The sequence below is a fragment of the Perissodus microlepis genome, chromosome 7 (genome assembly GCF_051167445.1).
Source record: "Perissodus microlepis isolate ML-2025 ecotype Zambia chromosome 7, ASM5116744v1, whole genome shotgun sequence".
In the NCBI taxonomy this organism is placed as follows: Eukaryota; Metazoa; Chordata; class Actinopteri; order Cichliformes; family Cichlidae; genus Perissodus; species Perissodus microlepis.
In genome coordinates, this window is record NC_140467.1 from 24,834,286 (window position 1) to 24,854,590 (window position 20,305).

At 45.5% G+C, this 20,305-nt stretch overlaps 1 protein-coding gene across 9 annotated transcripts in view; it reads left to right on the forward strand.

Annotated features, from left to right (window-relative positions):
• LOC146383147 (uncharacterized) overlaps positions 1-20,305 on the forward strand; it is a 61,233-nt gene that overhangs the window by 19,707 nt on the left and 21,221 nt on the right. For all 9 annotated transcript variants that reach the window (XM_084934329.1, XM_084934330.1, XM_084934332.1 and 6 more), the window contains 7 exons: positions 912-1,089; positions 3,315-3,507; positions 5,332-5,551; positions 6,666-7,200; positions 8,057-10,783; positions 11,759-11,808; positions 19,663-19,735. In XM_084934329.1, coding sequence (XP_084790455.1) covers positions 912-1,089; positions 3,315-3,507; positions 5,332-5,551; positions 6,666-7,200; positions 8,057-10,783; positions 11,759-11,808; positions 19,663-19,735 — 3,976 coding nt within the window. The remainder of the gene's footprint in view (positions 1-911; positions 1,090-3,314; positions 3,508-5,331; positions 5,552-6,665; positions 7,201-8,056; positions 10,784-11,758; positions 11,809-19,662; positions 19,736-20,305) is intronic.

Here is a 20,305-nt window from a genome sequence, read left to right on the forward strand (position 1 = left end):
ATGAATATGATATAACTATAAGTATGTACAGGCTGTAGTGGGTGTACAAGCTATGTACAGGCTATGAACAGGATATAAATATGAAAACTATACAGAAATATGAACTATGCAAGTTATAAACAGTTGTAAACAGTTGTAGAATTATAATTATCGTATTGTACAGAATGTACAGAGGCTATATAAAGTGCAAGTGGTTGTGAGTGGTGGTTCAGTCCATGTTATTATTGTGTGTATGAGGGTACAGTTGGCCATTTGTTTGTTTTTGTCCATTGTGTGTGCGTAGGTGGTTGTGGGTGTGTGTTCAGTCCATGAGTTTAATGTGGGTCAGATGTCACAGGAGGCTATGCTAGTAAACCTGTACCCTATTGGCTGGTGTAAAAACAAATATACTTTGTTTCTCAAGCAAGATAAAACCTAGTACAAATTCAGTTTCAGGGATCTCATGGTTAAGGATTTCTTAAAATATATATATTATAAAATAATATAGGTACCACAGTTTGAGAGCATGGGGCACCTTTGTGACATGTGTGTGATGAGTGTGTGCTGCAGGTCATGTTTGCAGTTTCCACAATGGAGGGTGATGTTTTTTTGTTCATCCTGTTTAAGAATGATGATTAGGCAGCAGAAAGCTGTGTGACACACTTCAAAGCATCCCTGTGAGGAAACAGGCAGATGTGAGCAGATGTACTTGAGTTGACAGTTGACAGGTTTGACAAAGAGCCTGTAGGAGTGTATCTGAATGATGACTGCAGTGTGTGGTGTGCAGCACACAGAAGCATTCCTACTGAACTGGGAGCAGGTGAGTGAGAAGAGACAGAGGGGTCCTGAAGCTGCTGGTATTTAGAAGAAAACTCAGAAATTGAGAGTTTTGAAGAAGTGCTCAGAGCAGTGTGCCTCTGTTTGTGTGGTAGAGTCCAGAGGAAGCTGAGAGCCTGGCCCTGAAGCATGTCAGCCAGCCTCACCACAGGACTGCACCACAAGCACCCTGCAACACACACACAGATGTGCAGAAGGGAACGGTCACAGTGACGGACACGAACAGACCCGACACACGGATGGATGTCGCCTCATTTTGGAGCAGCTGCCCTGGTGAGTGAGCATGATTTCTGTGCAAACTACTGCAGTGAGAGTCAGCCTCATCTGGAAGAGGTTGAGAACAGACAGGTACAGGCTGCCCCTGCAGGGTCAGTCTTCTTCCTGTTAGCTTCAGTTCTCAGACTGTGACGGATTTTTCCAGCTCAGATGGCATTTGCTATGTCGAACATTCATATTGTGTAGTTTTAAAGGTTTGCTATTTAATTTTTTTGTATTCACCAAGGTGCCGAGCCAGAACCCACAACACAGCGTCCCAGCTTCAGAACGTTTAGCAGGATATTATGAAGGTTTATCTGGTTCCACCTGCAGACATGCACTACACACGTTTGATTAGCAGCCACGCCGGTCTGAGGAAGCTGAACCTTGTGATCCTCATACATCTTTTAGCACAGGGGTTTTATCTCAGTATGCACCAACATAGCACTTAACCAAAGAAGACCAGGTGTCCCACCCACAAGTTACTTCCTCTCCATGGGGAGCCCATGTGCTTCCAGATTATAAGGGGTATGTAATCCCTGCAGCATAATCTTTGTCTGCCTGTGCTCTCCTCCCAGCTGGACATGTCCAGAATGTCTCCCTGTGGTGGTTTGAAGGTGCCATTGCGGTTGGTGGCTCACACCCAGTGCTGTGCAACTTCACAGACGCCACTGACAAAGTCCTGTGGCTGTAATCTGCACCCTCAGCTCATTGGTAACCTATGAAGAAGATATGGACATAGAGTAGCCGCAGCCATGGGTTTGTGAAGTTACCTTTTTAAAAAACTTGAGCTGGTATCATCTTGATTTTGTGGCCAGAAGTCTCCATACTGCGATAAGAGGATGGAGATTTTAATGAGCTGCATCCATGGGCTGTATGAATGCATCACAGATAACTGCTAACATCCACCAAAACTGAAGCACAGCCTTTTCATATGGTCTGTTAGCACAATTAACTGCACTTGAAACTATATTATTTAATAGATAATTGCATTAAAATAATCCAAATACCAGCAGCACACACACTGTCCAGAGGGACTCAGGGACTGCAGTGAAGGCCTAGTTGGAGGCCACTTGGATAATAAAGCTAAACTTTTAGACTTGTTTCTATAAAAGGTCACAAGAGCAGGCTGAGGAGAATGCAAACAGAGGTTTGAGTCGTGTTCAGTCAGTCTGCGTGTCACTCTGCCAGAAGGAAAAGTCTCTGTTTATAACAGTAAACACAAGCAGAGCAAGCAGGTTTTTCTGTGTTACAGCACCAGCAGTGGTCCTCAAACGTCACACACAGCTCACTAAGGACTCTTCAGAATTACCCGACTCACTTCATGACAGTCGTGCAGAGTGTGCACAATGAATTCCACCTGCGTGCTCCAAGCTTGTTACACATGATGAATGTGCGTGAATTATCTTGGATGCATGGATCAGGTTTTCCTACCGAAATACTTCAGCTTTGCCGTTAACAGTGAGATTTCTCTAACGTCAGATGGTTCGTTGGATGATTTTGTAGCTTTAATAATGAAAGTTTGAATGAATGGAGACAAAAGCACCGTTGTTCTCCTTGTTTACACTGAACGTCACTGTTGAGCGGAGCGCCGTGTCCTGCTGCGTGACTTCCAGTCAGCACCAAATTGCTGTTATAATCTTCACTACGGTCTAAGTCAGCATTGGTTTAGTGTTTGTACTTTTCTGCCCACTGAAGCTTTAAACATTTCATGAAGCCTTTTAGGTCCACTAAATATGAGGCAAGTCTGTTTCTGCTGCTGTTTGGCAGCCCCCCTGATGCTCTATGCACTGCTACATGACCCACATACATTTCCTTTTCACTATTTCTGCTTGTTGTTTTCAGACATTTCATCACACACACGTCTCTTAAAGATACAGAGTTAGTGGTAAATGGGCCGGCTCTTTTATGGTGCATTTCTATCAGAGCACTCAAAGCGTTTTATACAAAATGCCTCATTCACCCAAGCACATTTTTCTATGTGAGTGCTTTCTAACATTCACAGATGTTCATGGAACAACTTTAGGTTGTTAGTATGTTGCCCAACTTTGGCACGCAGGCTGATATTTGGGACGCAGATTGGAGCAGCCAGGAATCAAACCACCAACCTTCCAATTAGCAGATGACGTGCTACAACTTCTGAGCTACAGCCACCTTCACTCTATTCTTCTCTGTCCACCAGGAGCTGTTCTGTTTTCAGTTGAATCCAACCATCACATTTTCTCTCGTTTCTTCTTCTCCAGCTGTGTGTGAGCACCAGCAGCCCTCCAGCCTGCTGCAGCTCGCAGCCAGTCATGGTCTGAAGACGGCACCAGCATTCCTCCTGCAGCAGCCCGCAGGGAAGGAGGCATTGCGAAGGACGAACACTCAGGGTTCAGCTCCAGCATGTCTTGCAAAGAGCAGAGGGAAGCAGCCACTTCTGGAGCTCTTCCCACAGTGAGTACTGCTCATTAACGGGTACTAACTGAGGTTAAAGCTCCGGGGAGTTCATCAAGAAGCTTGGGAACTAAAACACAATGACAATGTTCTGCACTCTTCCGTACACACTCCGGCACACAACAAGGGTCCAGTTGGCTGCCCCTCCCTGAGGGGTTCTTCCTGTTAAAAGTGAGTTTTTCCTTCCCACTGCTGCCAAATGCTTGCTCAAATGGGGTTTTTTGATTGTTGGGGTTTCTCTGTGGGTCTTTACAATACAGAGCATGTTGAGGTAACTGCTGCTGTGAATAAAACTGAATAGAAATAGAACTGTCTTCAGTAAATCTGGTTTGCATTCAGTGCCAGAGAAATATGGAGATTATTCTTATTTTTATTAGTATTTTTAAAGGCATGAAAACTTTGGTGGCCACCATTGGGAGCTGGAAGGCACCAGGACAGTGTGTGTTTTGTCCTGTGTTGTGATCGGTCAGTGTGTTCATCGCTGCTGCCCTCAGTCTTCAGTGTGGCCACTAATCCTATTGTCCTGTTGAGCTCCACTAACAAGCTCCTAATATATTAAAAAGGGATCCGGTTAATATGTGAAGCACCACAGATGTTAGCTAGAGATGATGTTAGTGTTTTTAGCTCATGCTTTGGATGAAGTGTTGGGTCCCTTTTCAAAGCCTCAGCAGCTTTATTGAATGGGTGGTGCAAAGACTGTAGCAGCTGAGGACGCAGTTGGGTGCTGTGTGTTTGCTGCTGTGTGCCCAGGCCTCTCACAGCGCTGTCACCGATGAGGACGAGACAGTGCAGCTGGATGTCTGCAGGTGAACTGAAGCGTTGCATTAAATGACTGTTCGGAGGAAACAAACCCCACCTAAAACTGTGCCGTTGCCCCACCTTACTGTTTTTCATTTTCAAAACATCTGTTTTCCAGGCCACAGTTACCACAGTGCATGCACGAGTGCCATTGTGGCTGTGAGGCAGTAAGCTGTGGTGACAATGATGTGTTCATAGCTGTGTTCACACAGAGTACCTTTAACTTTTATCCCCCAGCACATTCATCAGAGAGCAGGGCGTCATTTTTGCACAGAACAGCAGAACTAAATACATATATACTATCCCAGTAGGTGGCAGTATTGCAGATGACTGTACAACAACAATAGCAGCATATAAAACAGACAGACACCTGCAGCAGGCATCAGAGAGCAGGTGATTGTGATTTCCTGTTGATGGGGTCAGAAAGTCAGTGCTAGGAAAGAGACGAGCAGTAGATGCAAGACCCCGCTCTCCCAAACACAAACACACACATACATGATATCAACATGTTTGGGCCCCTGTTAGAGAGTTAGAGATCAGATCCTGTCCCAGCAGCAACGTTCCAAGTTCCTGGAAAATGTTTGTGTGTTTGAATCAGAGGGAGGGAGCTGGCAGAGTTCACAGAAACATGAGGCATTCATTTTGTCCCTGAGAAGAGCACAACACATCGAAGTGTGTGTGTGTGTCTGTGTGTGTGTGTGTGTGTGTGTATCAGTAGCTTTGAGCTCTGTGATGTGATCTGGCTGCATGGTTAGGGCTCCTCCTCTTTAGGGAGGGCATGGATGAGTTGTGTGTCTCAGAGACAGGATGTGAAATGTGTCTTTATTTGAGCTCTTGCACAGCTTCCTGATTCAGCTCCTCCCTCGTTGTGACTTTACTTTCTGTTCTAATCATTCCTGTGAACAGGTAGGAGTCCTGGGGTTGTATTTCTCTGTGTTTCCTGTTATCCTGGTATCTGGATCTGTGCACGTGCGCTACAGAGAGGAAACCAAGAAGACTCTTTTTTTGTTGTTGTTGTCATTGCAGCTATGCAACGCTCCCAGATGTTCAAGCGGAAGCTGAGGAGACACTGCAGGTTTACCCCAAAGGTCAAGTGTTTCAGTACCATGCCAGTTTAGGTACCTATACCCTAACCTTCCTCCTGCAGAGGGAGGGGGACACAGGGACAGACAGCAGGGGGCGCTGCTGTTTACTGGAGGAAGTGATGGAGCTGAGGAGGCTGATGGAGGGTCACAAATCCACCGTGGTGAGTAGATAACATTAACAGTCACAGTGTGCAGAAAGACTGCTGCTGTTTTTTCACCATTACTGTGCAGCACGTCTGCTCCTCCTCTTCATCCTCCGCTGTCGCAGCTCTTTCCTGTTCCTGGCTGCTGATGGAATTTGGCTTGTTTCTTTGCTACTTTGTAGCTGCATGAGGCTTTCATTCATTATTGTATTCAGATTCTAATTGTCATAGCTGTGTGTGTGTGTGTGTGTGTGTGTGTGTGTGTGAGAACTTTTTATAGGGTAACTTGGTGAGTAGCGATGCTATTAAGCAGTGTCTGTAATATGACAATGGGATAATGAGGTCAAAGGGAAACTCCCAGGGCTCAACGTGCTCACACATGCATCATTTCCAGGATACAAAGTGAGCTTGCATAAATATGGGCTTTGCTGCTAATACAGAGCCAGCCATCCTAGACAGGTGACCAGCAGAGGAGCATTAAGCTGTTTATACTGCACAGGTGTGGCATATGTGGCATGCGTCATGATTTCCATGAAGTGATAACATCCACCCAGTGGAAAACCTTACAGGAAAGCTTGAAGTAACAGAGTACTTTGTCCCAGCCAGCAGGTGTCACAGTCAGACCAGAAGAGTGAGAAGCTGGACTGTGACCTGCTGTTTCCTGCAGGTCTGTGAGCCAGAGGAGTGAAGGCCAAATGAAATTAAAATTCCCATAAGTGTCTCCTTTCTTCTTCAGGTTTTAAACCTACTTTATGCAGCTCACCTGACAGTTCATGGCTGGCCTGAACATGCGAGTGGATAGCCAAGATAGCTTGTTTGCAGTGTAGGGATCAGTTCCACATACAGTGGGTTGCTGTGGTAGGCATGCGAAGCCTTCGTTTCCTTAATGAGTGGGTGAGCTGTATGACTATCAGCAGTTGTAGGCACTGATGGCTGTGACAGATAATCTCTTTTGTACGTCACTCTTTTGTTAGTTTTGAGATTAGCTTCGATCACCCTTTCGGGTAACATCCATCCATCTGCTAATGTTGTCTTTCACGCATACTGAACAAACGATGTGCTAAACTGCTTCGTGGGTCATTTCTGCATGTTTCCATATACGATTCATTTGTATTTCTTTTCCTTTTTTCAGAGTTCAGGCTTCCACTCGCTGGAGGAGAGAACACAAGGGGACGACTCGGCTGCTGTCAGTCAAACATCCTGTACCAGTGGAGGTCTTTGTCAAAGAGAGGAAAAAGGGTGGGAACACCAGGGCACAGCAGCTGCCCGCACTGGGAGGAACAAGAAAAACAAAAAGAGAACCGCCAAAGTCACAAGACTTGCAGCAGAGTCTTCAGGAAACCAGAGCCGAGAAAGTGCACGGAGACCCCGCACAGCAACAGGAAGTGGAACTCTCTCACCAAGACAACGAGCAGTGGCGACTGTGACTAATGTCGGAGGAACACAAGAAACTCCATCACCCATAAGGCCAGTATTGGGACCAGGTGTTGAAAGGAAGTGTGCTGGCAGGAAGGTGGTTGCCTTGCCTACGGCCAGTGTCGTAGATAAACAGGAAGGCCAGAAACAGGAAGTGGAGCTGCCGATGCGTAAGCTGGTGTCAAAGACAGGAAGAGACACACAAAGTGTCAGCGCAGAAATCACAGTGGAATCAGCTGCAGATGGGACAGGTACGTCCTGTAACTGAATACACAACTTTATTGTGCTGTGTGTCGTCTGAGGTGTAGGCAAAAACTAAACGCTCTTTAACAACAAGTGCAGGCTGTGCAGAGAGAAGAAGAAAAGGAAGGATGAGCTTGTGAGTTTCTGGCTGTTCAGTTACTTAAAGACTCAAAGAGTAACAAACGAGACATCTGTGCATCTGTGCAAACTGCTGTTTGATGAAAACGTGCATACAAACACAGTATCTGAGCTTTTTCATGTTTATGAGGTTTTTTCTGAGGTGTGTGTGTTTGGTCCTGTTTCCTCTGCAAACAGCTTGCTCAGATAGAGACGTGATGAGCAGTAAGATCCAAACTCCACAGAGCTGAAGGAGCCCGGTGGTTGTTTGTTAGCTCACATTAAAGATGAGTTCTTTAAGGTGTTGTTGTTGTGTAGGGATTGTGTCATCATCACTAAAGACAAAACCTGCTGCAGTCTGAGATACATGAAGGAAGGAAAATGAGGTTCAGCAGGTCAGTCAGAAATCCATCCCAGCTCATCATCAGTCTGCTCGCCTCTGTCTGAAGTTGCGGTTTATCACAGCGTTGCAGGTAGTCTGTGTCAGGCCTGTTCTCACTGCTGTAGATGCAGTGTGTCTGTTTTAGGCGGGGTTCAACAAACTATTAACCGCTCCATCTGACATCACAGACCTGAGCTGGCAGGTCAGGGACTGTTTCATGTGTTCGGCATGCAGCTGTGGTGTGTAATGTCTGGGCTGGGTGTGTGATCCAGATCAGAGTAATCCATTTGATGAGTAAGAGTTAAGAGTTAAGCTGTGATAGACCTGTTTGTTCTGCAGTCCCTAATCTGCTCGTCTCCTTTCAGTGGCCATGGGTCAGGAGCAGTCCCAGGACAGTCAGACAGAGCAAGAGGAGCCAAGCCCAGTCGGCACTATGGAGAAAAGTCCTTCATCTGACACGGGAGCCAGCCCCAAGTCCACACATGCCGAAAGGAAAGGCAGGAGAGTGCTATGGCGGGATGGAGGCTGGACCGGAAGCATAATGGGACCAGAAGCAGCAGGAAAAACCATCTGGTATGAGGAAGAAAACTTCGGACAAGTTTCCAGTGAAGATTCCAGGACAACAGAAGTGAACTCGCAGTCAGTCTGGTACGACAGTGGCACCACGGGTGAGAGAATCCCCGGACAGCAGGAGCAAGGAGTGACACAGAAGAGAAACTGTGATACGAGCTCACCTCAAGCTTTAGGTCTTAGTTCTCCACAGCTGTTAGAGCAGGCTCTGTCTGCAGCTCCTAGTCAGTCACATGCTGCTGGAAACCTGCCAGCGCTGTCACATGGGCCACACGCACAAAGACGGGAAGTGCAGCGAGAGGAGGAAGTTAGGTCAGACTGGGAGAAGGCAGGAGTGGAAGGAGACAGAGAAGAGGCCAGTAACAAAGAGACAAGTTTCAGCAGAAGGATTTGTGAAACAGCAGGCGCTGAAGAGGGAGGAGAAAAACTAGCAACGAGCAAAAAACGCAGGAGAAAGAAGAGGGGGAAGAGAGGAGGTGGAGAAGCCAAACTTAGCTCCTGCTCTAGTACAGAATCTCAGGGTCACACAGAGATTCAGTCGGAAAGCCAAGAAGCAACAGACCCCGGCATCCAGTCACAGACGCAGACTGGGAGGACAGACGATTGCTGCCTCCCTGATTCTGAGCCGGCCCGGAAGCAGGAAGCCGATGACGATGCCATGCACCTACCCGGCCACACGGAGATCCAGGCCCGCAGCGCTCATGGAGCTGGCGGTGATGTTACAAGCTCAGACTCTGGTTTCATGGCTGAAGAGCTCAGTCACACTGAGCATCTGACAGCACACTCCACTCCAGTTACAGCTTCACACACAGAAAGAAGAAAGGACTCATCGGAAGATGAGACCGTGAGCTCAGAATTCGGTGAAGCAGACGTCAGTACGGTGGACATAAAGATAAATACAAGTGTGCAGCTGGAGGCAACACAAGGACGTGACCCTGGAGAGCTGGAATCACAGATGCCTGCCATTCCTGTCCAGCCAGCACCGGATAATGCTGATCTTAAGGCTCTGCCACCAAACGATGATCTGACCGTTACTTGTACAGCCACAGAGTCTGGGATCCAGATCGAGTTAGCGAACTCCAAGTATCCAAAGGAATGTGTTAAACAGTCGGAGGATACAGAGCTCAGGGAGGAAAAGCCAGGACACTCTGTGGATCCCACAGGAACACCAGCAGGACTTGTTGAATCTGTGCGTCCCACAGAAGCTGCTTTTGTACCAGCCGACGATAGAGCGGATGTTGCTCCCCTTCACATTCGGGAAGGAAGCACTGAGAGCACTGCAAGGGAATATTTAAAGCATTGTTTGGCCCCCGAGATGCTGAGAGGTCAGCAGCACACGGAGAAAATGAGACATGACATGTGGGTGGGCGTAGAGGGAGGAGTTGAGGAAAGAAGCCCGAGTGGCGACGAGGACAGTGCCACAGAGGCGTGCTCCATGGAGCGAGGGCGAGCGGTGAAGCAGAACTATGATGAAGATGTGGTTGCTGCTGCAGTAGCTGTTGTAGCAGTAGCAATAGCATCAGCAGTGGTTAGCATAGAAGTTAGCCAACATTTATTAGACAATATGTCAGAGAGTCAAGTGTGTGCTGGCAAAGAAGCAGGAACCAGTCCATCGTTAGCTAAGGGGAGCGGTGCAGTCGGCCTCAGCACGACTCAGTGCTCACAGCTGGCTCCACAGCTGATCGCCAGAGTTGACACAGAAAACCAGCCTGCAGCACACTCTCACTCTCACCTCACTAACCACATCACGTCCACAGCAGAGGAAGCGCCTTCTGCAGAGATATCTTGTATAACTAACACAGATGATCAGGCTAACAGTGACCTGCCTTCATCTGCTGAAGCTCTTCAGTTACCAAAACAGCCCAAAGAGGAAATTCAAAAAGAAAGTCTGCACAGCAAAGTCTTTACATACTCACCACCTAAAGAAGAAGATAACAAACCTTTCCCAGAGGTGATGACAGCTAAGGCAGACGCAGAGAGCCAGTCCCACTGTCAGAATCCACTGCTCACAGAGCACAGAGAGCCCAAAGATCAGGCTGCCCGTCCTGAAGAGGGAGATGGACAGCAGCACTTTCAAACAAGAGAGATCCCCGATCAAGACGGCGGTCACTCTGTGGAGTGCAGAGATGCTGAGTGGCAGGATAGATCAGAAGATAGTGAGTGCTGTGCAGACCTGTCAGCCTCACACTCTCACACTCCAGGAAAGGAGAGCCAGCCACAGCTGGTTATAATGCCACATCAGAGTGGTTCAGCACTTCCTGTTACCCCCAGTAACCCAGCTTCCCTAGCTAGTCCCACTCCACAGGAAACTACTGCTCCTGTGGAATCAGCTGAACTTCTGTCATCAGCAAATGGCAATAGTCTTACTGCAAGCCATCCTGAAGCTGACGGTGGCACAAACCAAAGAGAAGCTCATGACTGTGTCTGTGTGAACCCTGAGGATGGTGTATTTGAAGGTCTGGATATGGTGGAGAAAGGAGGAGAAGTGGAGAAGCTCACAGTGGAGGACGCATCCCACACAGGTAACTCCATCTACCCCCCCCACACGCACACGGAAAGAGCTGTCACATGAGCAGTCATAGTGTTGAATACTTGATTGAGACGGTGAAAGTCTTCCATAGTTCGCTCCTGGTCTGATGAAGGAGTGACTGGAACGCATCAGTTACGACATTCCTCCATTCTTAATGAGACTGAATGGAAGCAGGCCAAAAAAGGTGTGTGTGTGTGTGTGTTGTGATGGTGGCGGTGTTGGTAAGCATTAGCTTTTCTTGGTTTCGGAGGCACTGTTTATATTTTGCATTGTATCCAGGAAACGTGATGATGTAATCAACATCATAACATCATAACAGTTAATTGTAAAACTAGAGGTAGGTGGAAATATGGTTGTGGTATGAGTTCTGTTCCCGTGTGTGTGTGTGTGTGTGTGTGTGTGTGTGTGTGTGTGTGTGTGTGTGTGTGTGTGTGTGTGTGTCCAATCCAGATTCTGATCCATTGAGCAAAGGCCTCGAAGGACAGCGAGACATTAAACGAGTATTATACTATTCAATGCTAAGTTAATACAAGCACTCACACTTTAAAAACATACCTGACCAGTGCTGAGGCCCAGCTAGCATTAGCACCAGAGCTAGCTGAAAGAGGCCCAGGCTAATAATTCTGCCCTGCTAAGACAGAGAAAACCTAGCCTTTACGTGTGCCTACCACTGCAGTTTTGTTCCTTACATACAAAACACACACCTTGATCACTTTTCAGTGAAATGTTTGCTCTTCCTGGAACAATGACATCACTTCCTTGATTTCAGAGGCTTTGGAGTTAATGTGTGTGCAATGACTGGCCTGTTTGATCCTACCACCTCATGTTGTTGTTCTCATCACTGATTCACCACCCTCTAAATATAGCTGTGCTCTGTGTATTGTGGATGATATTGTAGCTGGCTGATGCGTTTTTCAAAGCCAGTGAGTGTCCACGCTAACCTGATGGTGTTTTCTGTCGTGTGCAGGAGCAGCAGAGCCGGAGCAGAGAGGCTGGGACAGCGCACACACTCTGCAGGTGAGCTGCTGTTCAGTGGAGTGACTGTTTCATGATGTCACAGGCAAGTCTGTCCTATTGTCTCACCTGCATACACTGAACCTGTCAACGTTTTGCGAAGCAGCTGGCTAGATGTGATGTGATCATTGCAGGCTCTTGCAGGAGTGAAGTACTGAGACTTTCTGGAGAGTAAGCTAAGGCTCCACCCCCTTAAAACCCTGTTATTTGACAGAGCGGACAAGGGAGCACGGAGACCGAGCAGCTAAGACAAATACACCAGCTCAGTGCCACACTCAGGTCCCACAAGCCCACCTCCTCTCTCCTTCCTGCAGTGCATATGAACATTAGTTTTACTCTCTGTGGTTTTGGGGGTTAGATCAGAGCGGGCCAGGCCGCGGTCACCTCTGACACCATATAAATCCTTCTCTAATGACTCCTGATGACGCACTGATTGGTATCATAGAGCTGCAGGTCACAGTGGGAGGCATGGGAACCTTGAGACCTTGCCCTGGGGTGTTTGCAGTGTAATGTCAGAGTCAGGGAGGGACGGAAGACGGAGGTACAGTACACAGAGCGGTATAGGAGTCCCTGCTTTATTCACTTTCATGTAAAACTTTGCTACCTTGTTGAGAAGATGAGCAGGTCGAGTTTGGAGTCTTAGAGAAACTGCTGGATTTCCATGTGTTTGATTCAGATGTTTGCCACTTTTATTTATTTTCCATAAAAGTGATCATAGGACTTTGAAATCACTTATTGAATCATGTTTGTGCAACTTTCTAAAGGATCCTGGGTTCCACTGTGTCCACATTTGAGTTAGTTTTTGTTTGGGATCAGGTAGCAGGTTTGCTAACCTCTGTTAACAGATCTGTTAATGCAGTTAGGCCAGAGCTGATACAGTCTCACATCTTACACGTACGGCTCGGTGACAAATTAAAGGAAAATCCTGACCCTCTCAACCCTGTAGTGAAGTGACCATCGTTATCACCTTTATTCCACGAGGAAGCTTTTCTGTGGTGATGGGAGTGCTCTCTGCATCCAGAGGACATGAACTTCATCACTGTCTCGGGTTGATCTTGAAGCTATTCCTGCAACAAGTCTTCCTGTCTTCCTCGTATCGTCCCCAGCTGTCGCAGCTTATGGCCGCCCCCCTCCCTGAGTCTGGTTTTCCTGGAGGTTTCTTCTGATAAAAGGGAGTTTTTCCTTCCCACTATCACCAAAGCACTTGCTCATAGTGGGTTGTCTGATTGTTGGGGTTTCTCTGTATTATTGTAGGGTCTATACCTAACAGTATAAAGCACCTGGAGGTGGCTGCTGTTGTGATTTGGCGTTCTATAAATAAAACTGAATTCAATTGAAAATTGAACCCTGTGTTCTCTTTGTGTGCTCTCTGATGCAGTCTGTAGGAACTCACTCATTTTCGGGTATTCTTTGTTGCCCCCGTGTGGTTTCAGTAGGTATAAAAAGTTCCAGATGTGACCGTCTCTCACTCTGTCAGAGCTGGGTGGTGTTCGGCTGTTACCGTGGTTACCGCTGTGTTTGTGTGCTGCTGATTGGTCACAGGTGGTGCTGATTTCTTGCACTTACTGACTATAAGTTAGCTCTGTGTTGTTGAGAGAGTTCTTTAATTTATTAAAAATGACTTTCATCATGTTATCAGCAACACATGCACACACACACACACACACACACACACGCACACACACACACACACACATGCACAAACACGTGTTGTTTTTCAACCAACTTATTCATTATACTGCACATTTTTTTGCCCAAGGTGTACCCAAAGCATTGTGGGAACTGTAGTGTGAAAAAGCAAATACTGAAAATATGAGGCATGCCAGAAATGAATTTGATTTCTTTATTTTTGTAACTTCAGCACGAGAACTGTGTGCTGGTGCAGTGTTGACCGAGCGCTCTAATGTCAAGCCTGTTTGTGTGCTCTGTGTGTACATATGTGGGTGTGTGTCACAGGTCTGCATGTGGGTTAACTGTGATTGAAAATGTCCAGTACGTGTGAACGGTTGTGCGTCTCTTTGTGTTAGCCTTGCAACATATTGGCGGCCTGTCCCTGGTGTACTCCTCCTCTCATCCGTTTACAGTGGCATTGACTGCAGGTGTCTGTTTTCCATGTTTACGTCACCCTGATGTGGCAGTGATTGTGCATGTGGGTGCAGCAGCACATATGACATTATCACACCATCACAGTCACTCAGCACAGGGCATAGTCACTATTTATCCACTTCTGCTGCTCTTATTTGGCTCCTTTGATGGAGGGAGTGGACAGAGAGAGAGGGAAGAAGGCAGTGAAGGAAAAAGGAAGCGGGTGGATAGGAGGGATGGAGAGGGGGCTGGTGTTATAAACAGATGTGTGCAGGAAGTCTCCTCGTCAGAGCTTGCAGGCTGTAGAGGATTACTCTGAGTAGGAGCACACTGATCTGCGTTAGCTGTTCTTTCACTGTTTGTTTAAGTGGATTTGGTTTGGATTCCCTCTTCTCATGTCGCTAATTGGATATACTAACTGTTTTCTTCTTTTGTGAAGTTTTCTCGTTTCACCTCAAGTAAATCAGCTGCCTGTAACTGCACAAAGTTCCAGTTGGACCTTTTTCCTTCGTACTCCTCCCTCGGCTGTTTCCATCATTGCTGCTGTGACAGATTTGCAGTCGCGACAGACAGTGGAGAGCGGGGCGATAGCTGAGCTTTCGCCTGCAGTATGTTTCGCTGTCAGCATGTGTGTGAGACCTGGATTGTTAGCAGCTGAGGGTGAAACTGGCAGCATGTATGAGAGGCACAGGCGAAGGTACAGCTTCTGTGCCAAAGGAGAGCCCACTGTGGATGTGCTGTTGATTAAGGTAGGAAAAAAAGCTGGTGATTTGATGGCTGAGAGTCCTGCAGTCACTTATGTCTTAGCTGGCCTTCATATATGTACTTTAGATACAGTGCTGTGCAAAAGTCTTGAGCCACGCCTCATTTCTTTATATTTTGTTAGGAAATCTGTGCGGTGATTTATAAACATGAGCGAACGTCCATGTAAATATATGCATGTTCCGGGGTCCGGGGGAGGCCAGTCCATAACTGATGGTGTTCCACTGTGTGTTTTTCTTTCCAGGAATGCTTTTACTATATTTGCAGTGTGTTTCGGTTCATTGTTGTATTTACATTGTCATAAAATGAAGCTGCTGCCAGTCAGATTCTTTACAAATGTTTATACACGGTGGATCAAAATCTGTTGGTACTTTTCTGCATTCATAATTCCATCGATTTTGACAAGATGTCGAACACCACTGGCTGAAATGCAGCCCAAACCATTACAGAGCCTCCACCATGTTTTACTGCAGACACTCAGTGTTGGACCCTCTGTCCTGCCCTCCTCTGTAGATACACTCAGGGAAATAATTCTGTAATCTCCTGCTGAATTTGTAAGTTTGCTCACTCCCCTTTTTTTTACTTCCCTTTTATGGCAGATTCATTTTAATGGAGAGAACAGAATATGAACAAAAAATCCAGAAAAAACATTACATAAAAGTTATAATCTGATTTGCATGTCACTGAATGAAATATTGAAGTATTTGATCCCCTACAGCAAGCAAGAATTGTGGCTCCCACAGATGTGGCACAAACATGACAATCAGTGAGTTACAGATACTCCTGATCTAAACTCTCAGTGTGTATGAAGGACACCTGTCCACAGAATCACTTTCTTCCATTCTAACTCACACTAAAAAAATCTAATTTGGGTTGATCAGACCTCTTGCCACTGATTTTCAGTTCAGTTCTTGTGTCATGTAGGGTACCTCAGCCTTTTCCTCCTGTTTCCCTTCATTAAAAATGGCTTCTTGATAGCCGCCCCAAGGGCTGGGCCATATCATACCGTTCACGGTAATACCGGTATAATGTCGGGCAACGATAAGAAAATGAAATATCGCGATAGAATATGGGTAAAACGCGCATGCGCAGTGCCTTTGTTTTTTATACGCACATGGCGGAAAAAGCATGGCGGCGACGGAGAATGAGAAGGGCGAAAGTGGATCGTTAAATGAACCAGAATTGGTTTGTAAAAATGCTGCAACTTCAGTGGTGTGGCACTGGTTTAGCTTTCGTCCGTCAGATACACAACAAAGCACTATTTTTGGTAGAGCATGCTAGCGGGCCGTCGTTATTACCGTGTTGTTTGGAAAATACGGCACACTTAAAATCAATCCTTTGATTTTTCTGAAAATCGACAGTGCCCCTTATAATCCCGTGTGCCTTATGTATGAATTCTGGTTGTGTTTACTGACCTCGAAACGATTTTATGTGGTACACGGCGCTCGAAAATCTGTCAAATGTTTTAGTACGACTTTGCTAAGCTACGAACCCGCACCGCTTGATGGATTGTCGGAGCATTACGGCTATTGTAGGCAGGAGCCTCGCGGAGTGATACGTACTGTGCTTCAACATAATATTACCGTATTGTGTGTGTTTAACCTCTTTTTAAGTTTTGTGGATATTATACATGGTTATGCTGAGGATATGTCGGCCAGTTTCCACTGGAAATGCCTTTTGGTTAAACTGTCAGCAAGGAATTTGAATTTGCACTGTTAATTTTTTATATAACTTTAATGCACATAAAAAACAGCTGCTTGTTTAAGTGAAAATACATTGATTTTTTTTTTTTTTGCACTAATAAAGTTGTGGAGTTGTAAAGTATTTTGTCTAGTGTCGATTATATTGTCAGTTATATCGTTATCGCAAATTTTCAAATGTATATCGTGATAAATATTTTTGGTCATATCGCCCTGCTCTGGCCGCCCCTCCACTGAGAACATTTCTGATCATCAGAAATGTTCTGTGCAAATGACTTTCAGATACTGTTCATCTGCTGTAGAAAGTCTTAGACCTGCCAGTTATTTTGAGGGAGAGGGATGTTGTTGATACAGGATTCTAGCTGCTCAGCTGTCCTGGCTTCTTCTTCTTTGTCTCTTCTTTCTTTTCATGATGCTCCAGATGTTCTCAGTTGGTGAGGGTCACAAAAATAACGCCATAGCAGGCCAGGTCGGCCATGCTTTAACAGATGCCATACATGGGTTAGCATTGTTATGCAAAATATGGAGGGTCGTCTAAAAAAGGTGTCATTTGGATGGACTATCTGTTGGTTTAGCACATGTCTATACCTTTCAGCATTGATGGAGCCTTTCCAGATGTGCCAGCTGCTAATTCCTTTGGTCTTTAGTCAGGAGGATGTGGTGCCCATGTTTTCCAAAAACAATCTGGAAGGGTCTGACCTCAGAACAGTTTCCTACTTTGCTTCAGTCCATTTTAAACGAGCTGTGGTCCAGAGAAGAAGGCAGGGTGTGTGCATCATGTTCACTGGCATCTTCTTTGCAAACACACACATATACAAAGATTTGTGTACATATCACTATGATCAGTGTTTTGGTGATAGTGTGGAATTGTCACACCCACAGCCTTTATGCTGTCACAGAGAGTAACACAAAGCATGGTTTGCATTACAGTTTCTCTGTTTTTACTCCTATTCACACAATTTTCAGAGCAATAGAACTCCAACTTCCATCATACTTTGGTGATGCAGAAATGAAATCCTGCTGCCGGGGGCTGGTTTGGCTTGCTTCTTACGTATCAGCTCTTCCCAGCAGAGATGAGAGAGCAGAGCAGGCTTTGTGACAGCCCCCAGCATTAGATGACAGCACTGCTGTTAACACACAGCATCTCAGCTGTGTCAGCTGTCCTGAGAGATGATTTGTGCAGCTATGAGAGAAAGAGCTCCGTGCTCTTGATACAGATCTGTGTTGTGGTAAAGTGTCACAAACTGTGATGCTGATCATGCTGATTAAGAAACAGTCTATTACTGACAGAATATAACAGACTGTAACAGCTAATAGTCTATCAATATCAGTAGTGTATCAATGCTGCGATTGTCCTTTATTAACTTTTAACTAACTAACAGCATCTGCTGCAACTGGTTGGGAGCGAGGGGAGAAAAGACAAGAAAGACAAGAAAAAGGAATGTTCTTTCTCAGACTCACTGAAAGCATTAGATGATTCAAAATTACCATCACACACGCAAATCAGCTGGACAGATCGCCAATCGACACACACAAACATATGTTTTATTTGGCACAGGTAAATTATTCAAGCTCATTAAACTGGGATAGAACAGTTCACATGCTTCATACATTTCATTAAATGTACTTATCTCTGGTGATTTAAAGTGAGTGTTCACTTTAAATCAAGTGTGCACCCTCCAAACAACTGTCCAGCATATGCTGCATGGGTGCAGAGTGACAAATGCTGCCTGTTGTCTCCTACATGTTGGAGAGTTGCTCTTTTGTGTGGATCTTTTTCTGCAGCATGTTGACAATAGACAGTGCAGGAAACATGGAGCTAAGACAACAGATCCATTGAGACAGTCGTCAGCGAGACAAAGGAGTCATTGGCTTTACTGATTAACCATCACACAACTAAATATGAGATCACTGCGATGGCCCAGCCTACAGCAGTGACAAAAGTAGTAGGAGTTACACAATTCATTGCTTCACTCACATTAATATCCAGCCCTTAGACTTCAGTCAGCCTTTGTCTAAACACGCACATTTATTTTAAAGATGATATCAGAGAAGAGAGGTCTTTGTGGTCTTTTGTTCAGTCCGCCATCGTGCAGTTTTACAGTGATTATTTCTGTACCCTAAACACAAAACATACAATTGTGATTTGTACATTCCATCAGAAGCCACGAGTATAAAGAAAGTCTGTCAAGTTCTTCCACACCAAACTTTCTCATCCATGTCTTTACGGGCTTTGCTTTGTGCACTGTTATGCACTCATTTTGGAACAGGAAGGGACCATCTCCAAACTGTTCCCACAAAGTTGGGAGCATGAAATTTCCAAAATGTCTTAGTATGCTGAAGCATTAAGTGTTCATTTCACTCGAACTAAGAGGTCAAACAGCCCCACAATAATCGCTCTCCACCAAACTTCACAGTTGGCACAATGCAGACAGACAAGTACCGTTGTCCTGACAACCGCCAAACCCACACTCCTCCATCAGACTGCCAGATGGAGACGTGTGGTTCATCACTCCAAAGAACACTTCTTTGCATTGTGCTATTTGATGTAAGGCTTGGATGCAGCTGATTGGCCGTGGAAACCCATTCCATGAAGCTCTTACTGTTTATGAGCTAATCTGAAGGACACATGAAGTTTGCAGGTCTGTAGTGATTGACTCTGCAGAGAGCTGCGGACTGTGCACTATGTACCTCAGCATCCGCTGACCCTGATCTGTAGTCTTGCGTGGCCGACCACTTCACGACTGAGTTGATGCTCCAGTCAGTCCCATTTTGTCATAAGTTCACTGACAGTGTGGAATGTGGAATATTTAGTAGCAAGGAAATTGCTACTAAACTGGTCAGCTGGATGGCCCAAAACGTTAAAGATCTAAAGGCTGGAAAAGTGTTGTCCCGGAGGGAGTGTTGAGCAGTTCAGAGCAGCTGATGTTTGAACAATTGCAGAATTGCACCCTGGTAAAGGAGCCTTCCTACATCGGTCTTATGTTACACTGGACTGCTGTGTGTGTGGAACAATAATTCTCTATGTGTTGGATCAACATGTAACACACAGATGCAGCACACACAGTACGTGGGTGAACGGCTGTTGTCATCAGTCACGCGTGGATCCCGTGTTTGTGTGTGACAGTGTCATATTGTGTCACCTGAGAACGCTCAGAGAAAAATTCTGCGAAGAACTGAGGATGACGCTTAGTTCTTCATCCTTGTTTCGGAGCACAATACTGTGTGCTCAGCACAGAGAACTTTACAGGAAAACTCATGTACTGCAAACAGCAGCCTCATTCTGCTTTCTCTTGTGTTTCTTTGTTAGATCCAGAGAGAAAGCCATGTGCTCTGTCCTGTACAGCCCAGTCTTGAACACAACGCAATAACACCATGTACAGGTAAGGCTTACAGACTGTCAATCCACTTATTTTCAAAGGAAGTAACCAGATCTTAACACCAGTTTACCTGCTACTAGTACAGCTGAGCAGAACCCTCAAGAACTCGTATTTAACGTGCTGTAAAATGTGATGGAGATGTGTGGAAACACTTATAATAGTTCCACTGTAATAAGCACAGCTCAAGCTATTTCTGTTTAATTCCATAGTAACATTTGAATCAATCAAACATAAGGAAGAGTGATGATCGCCTGCAAACACTTGAATCAGGGCTGCAAAATGCAAAACCATGTAATAACATGTGATTAGCATTTTTTAGGCTTGAAGGTGGTTTTAAATGCATTTTGTGTCGAATGGAGCATGCAAACACTGATTTCACTGCATCTCTGATGAGGTTCTGTAACGAAAACTTTGCATTAAAATGGATTATTTTATTATTTAATGATAATTTGAGTAGAGTTATCAGTAGCAAAAACCAAAGATTGTTATTAATACATTAATTTGATTATTTAAATAGAATATTTGTATGAATGTAAACACACACTGAGCCACATGGTACAATTCAGAACATAA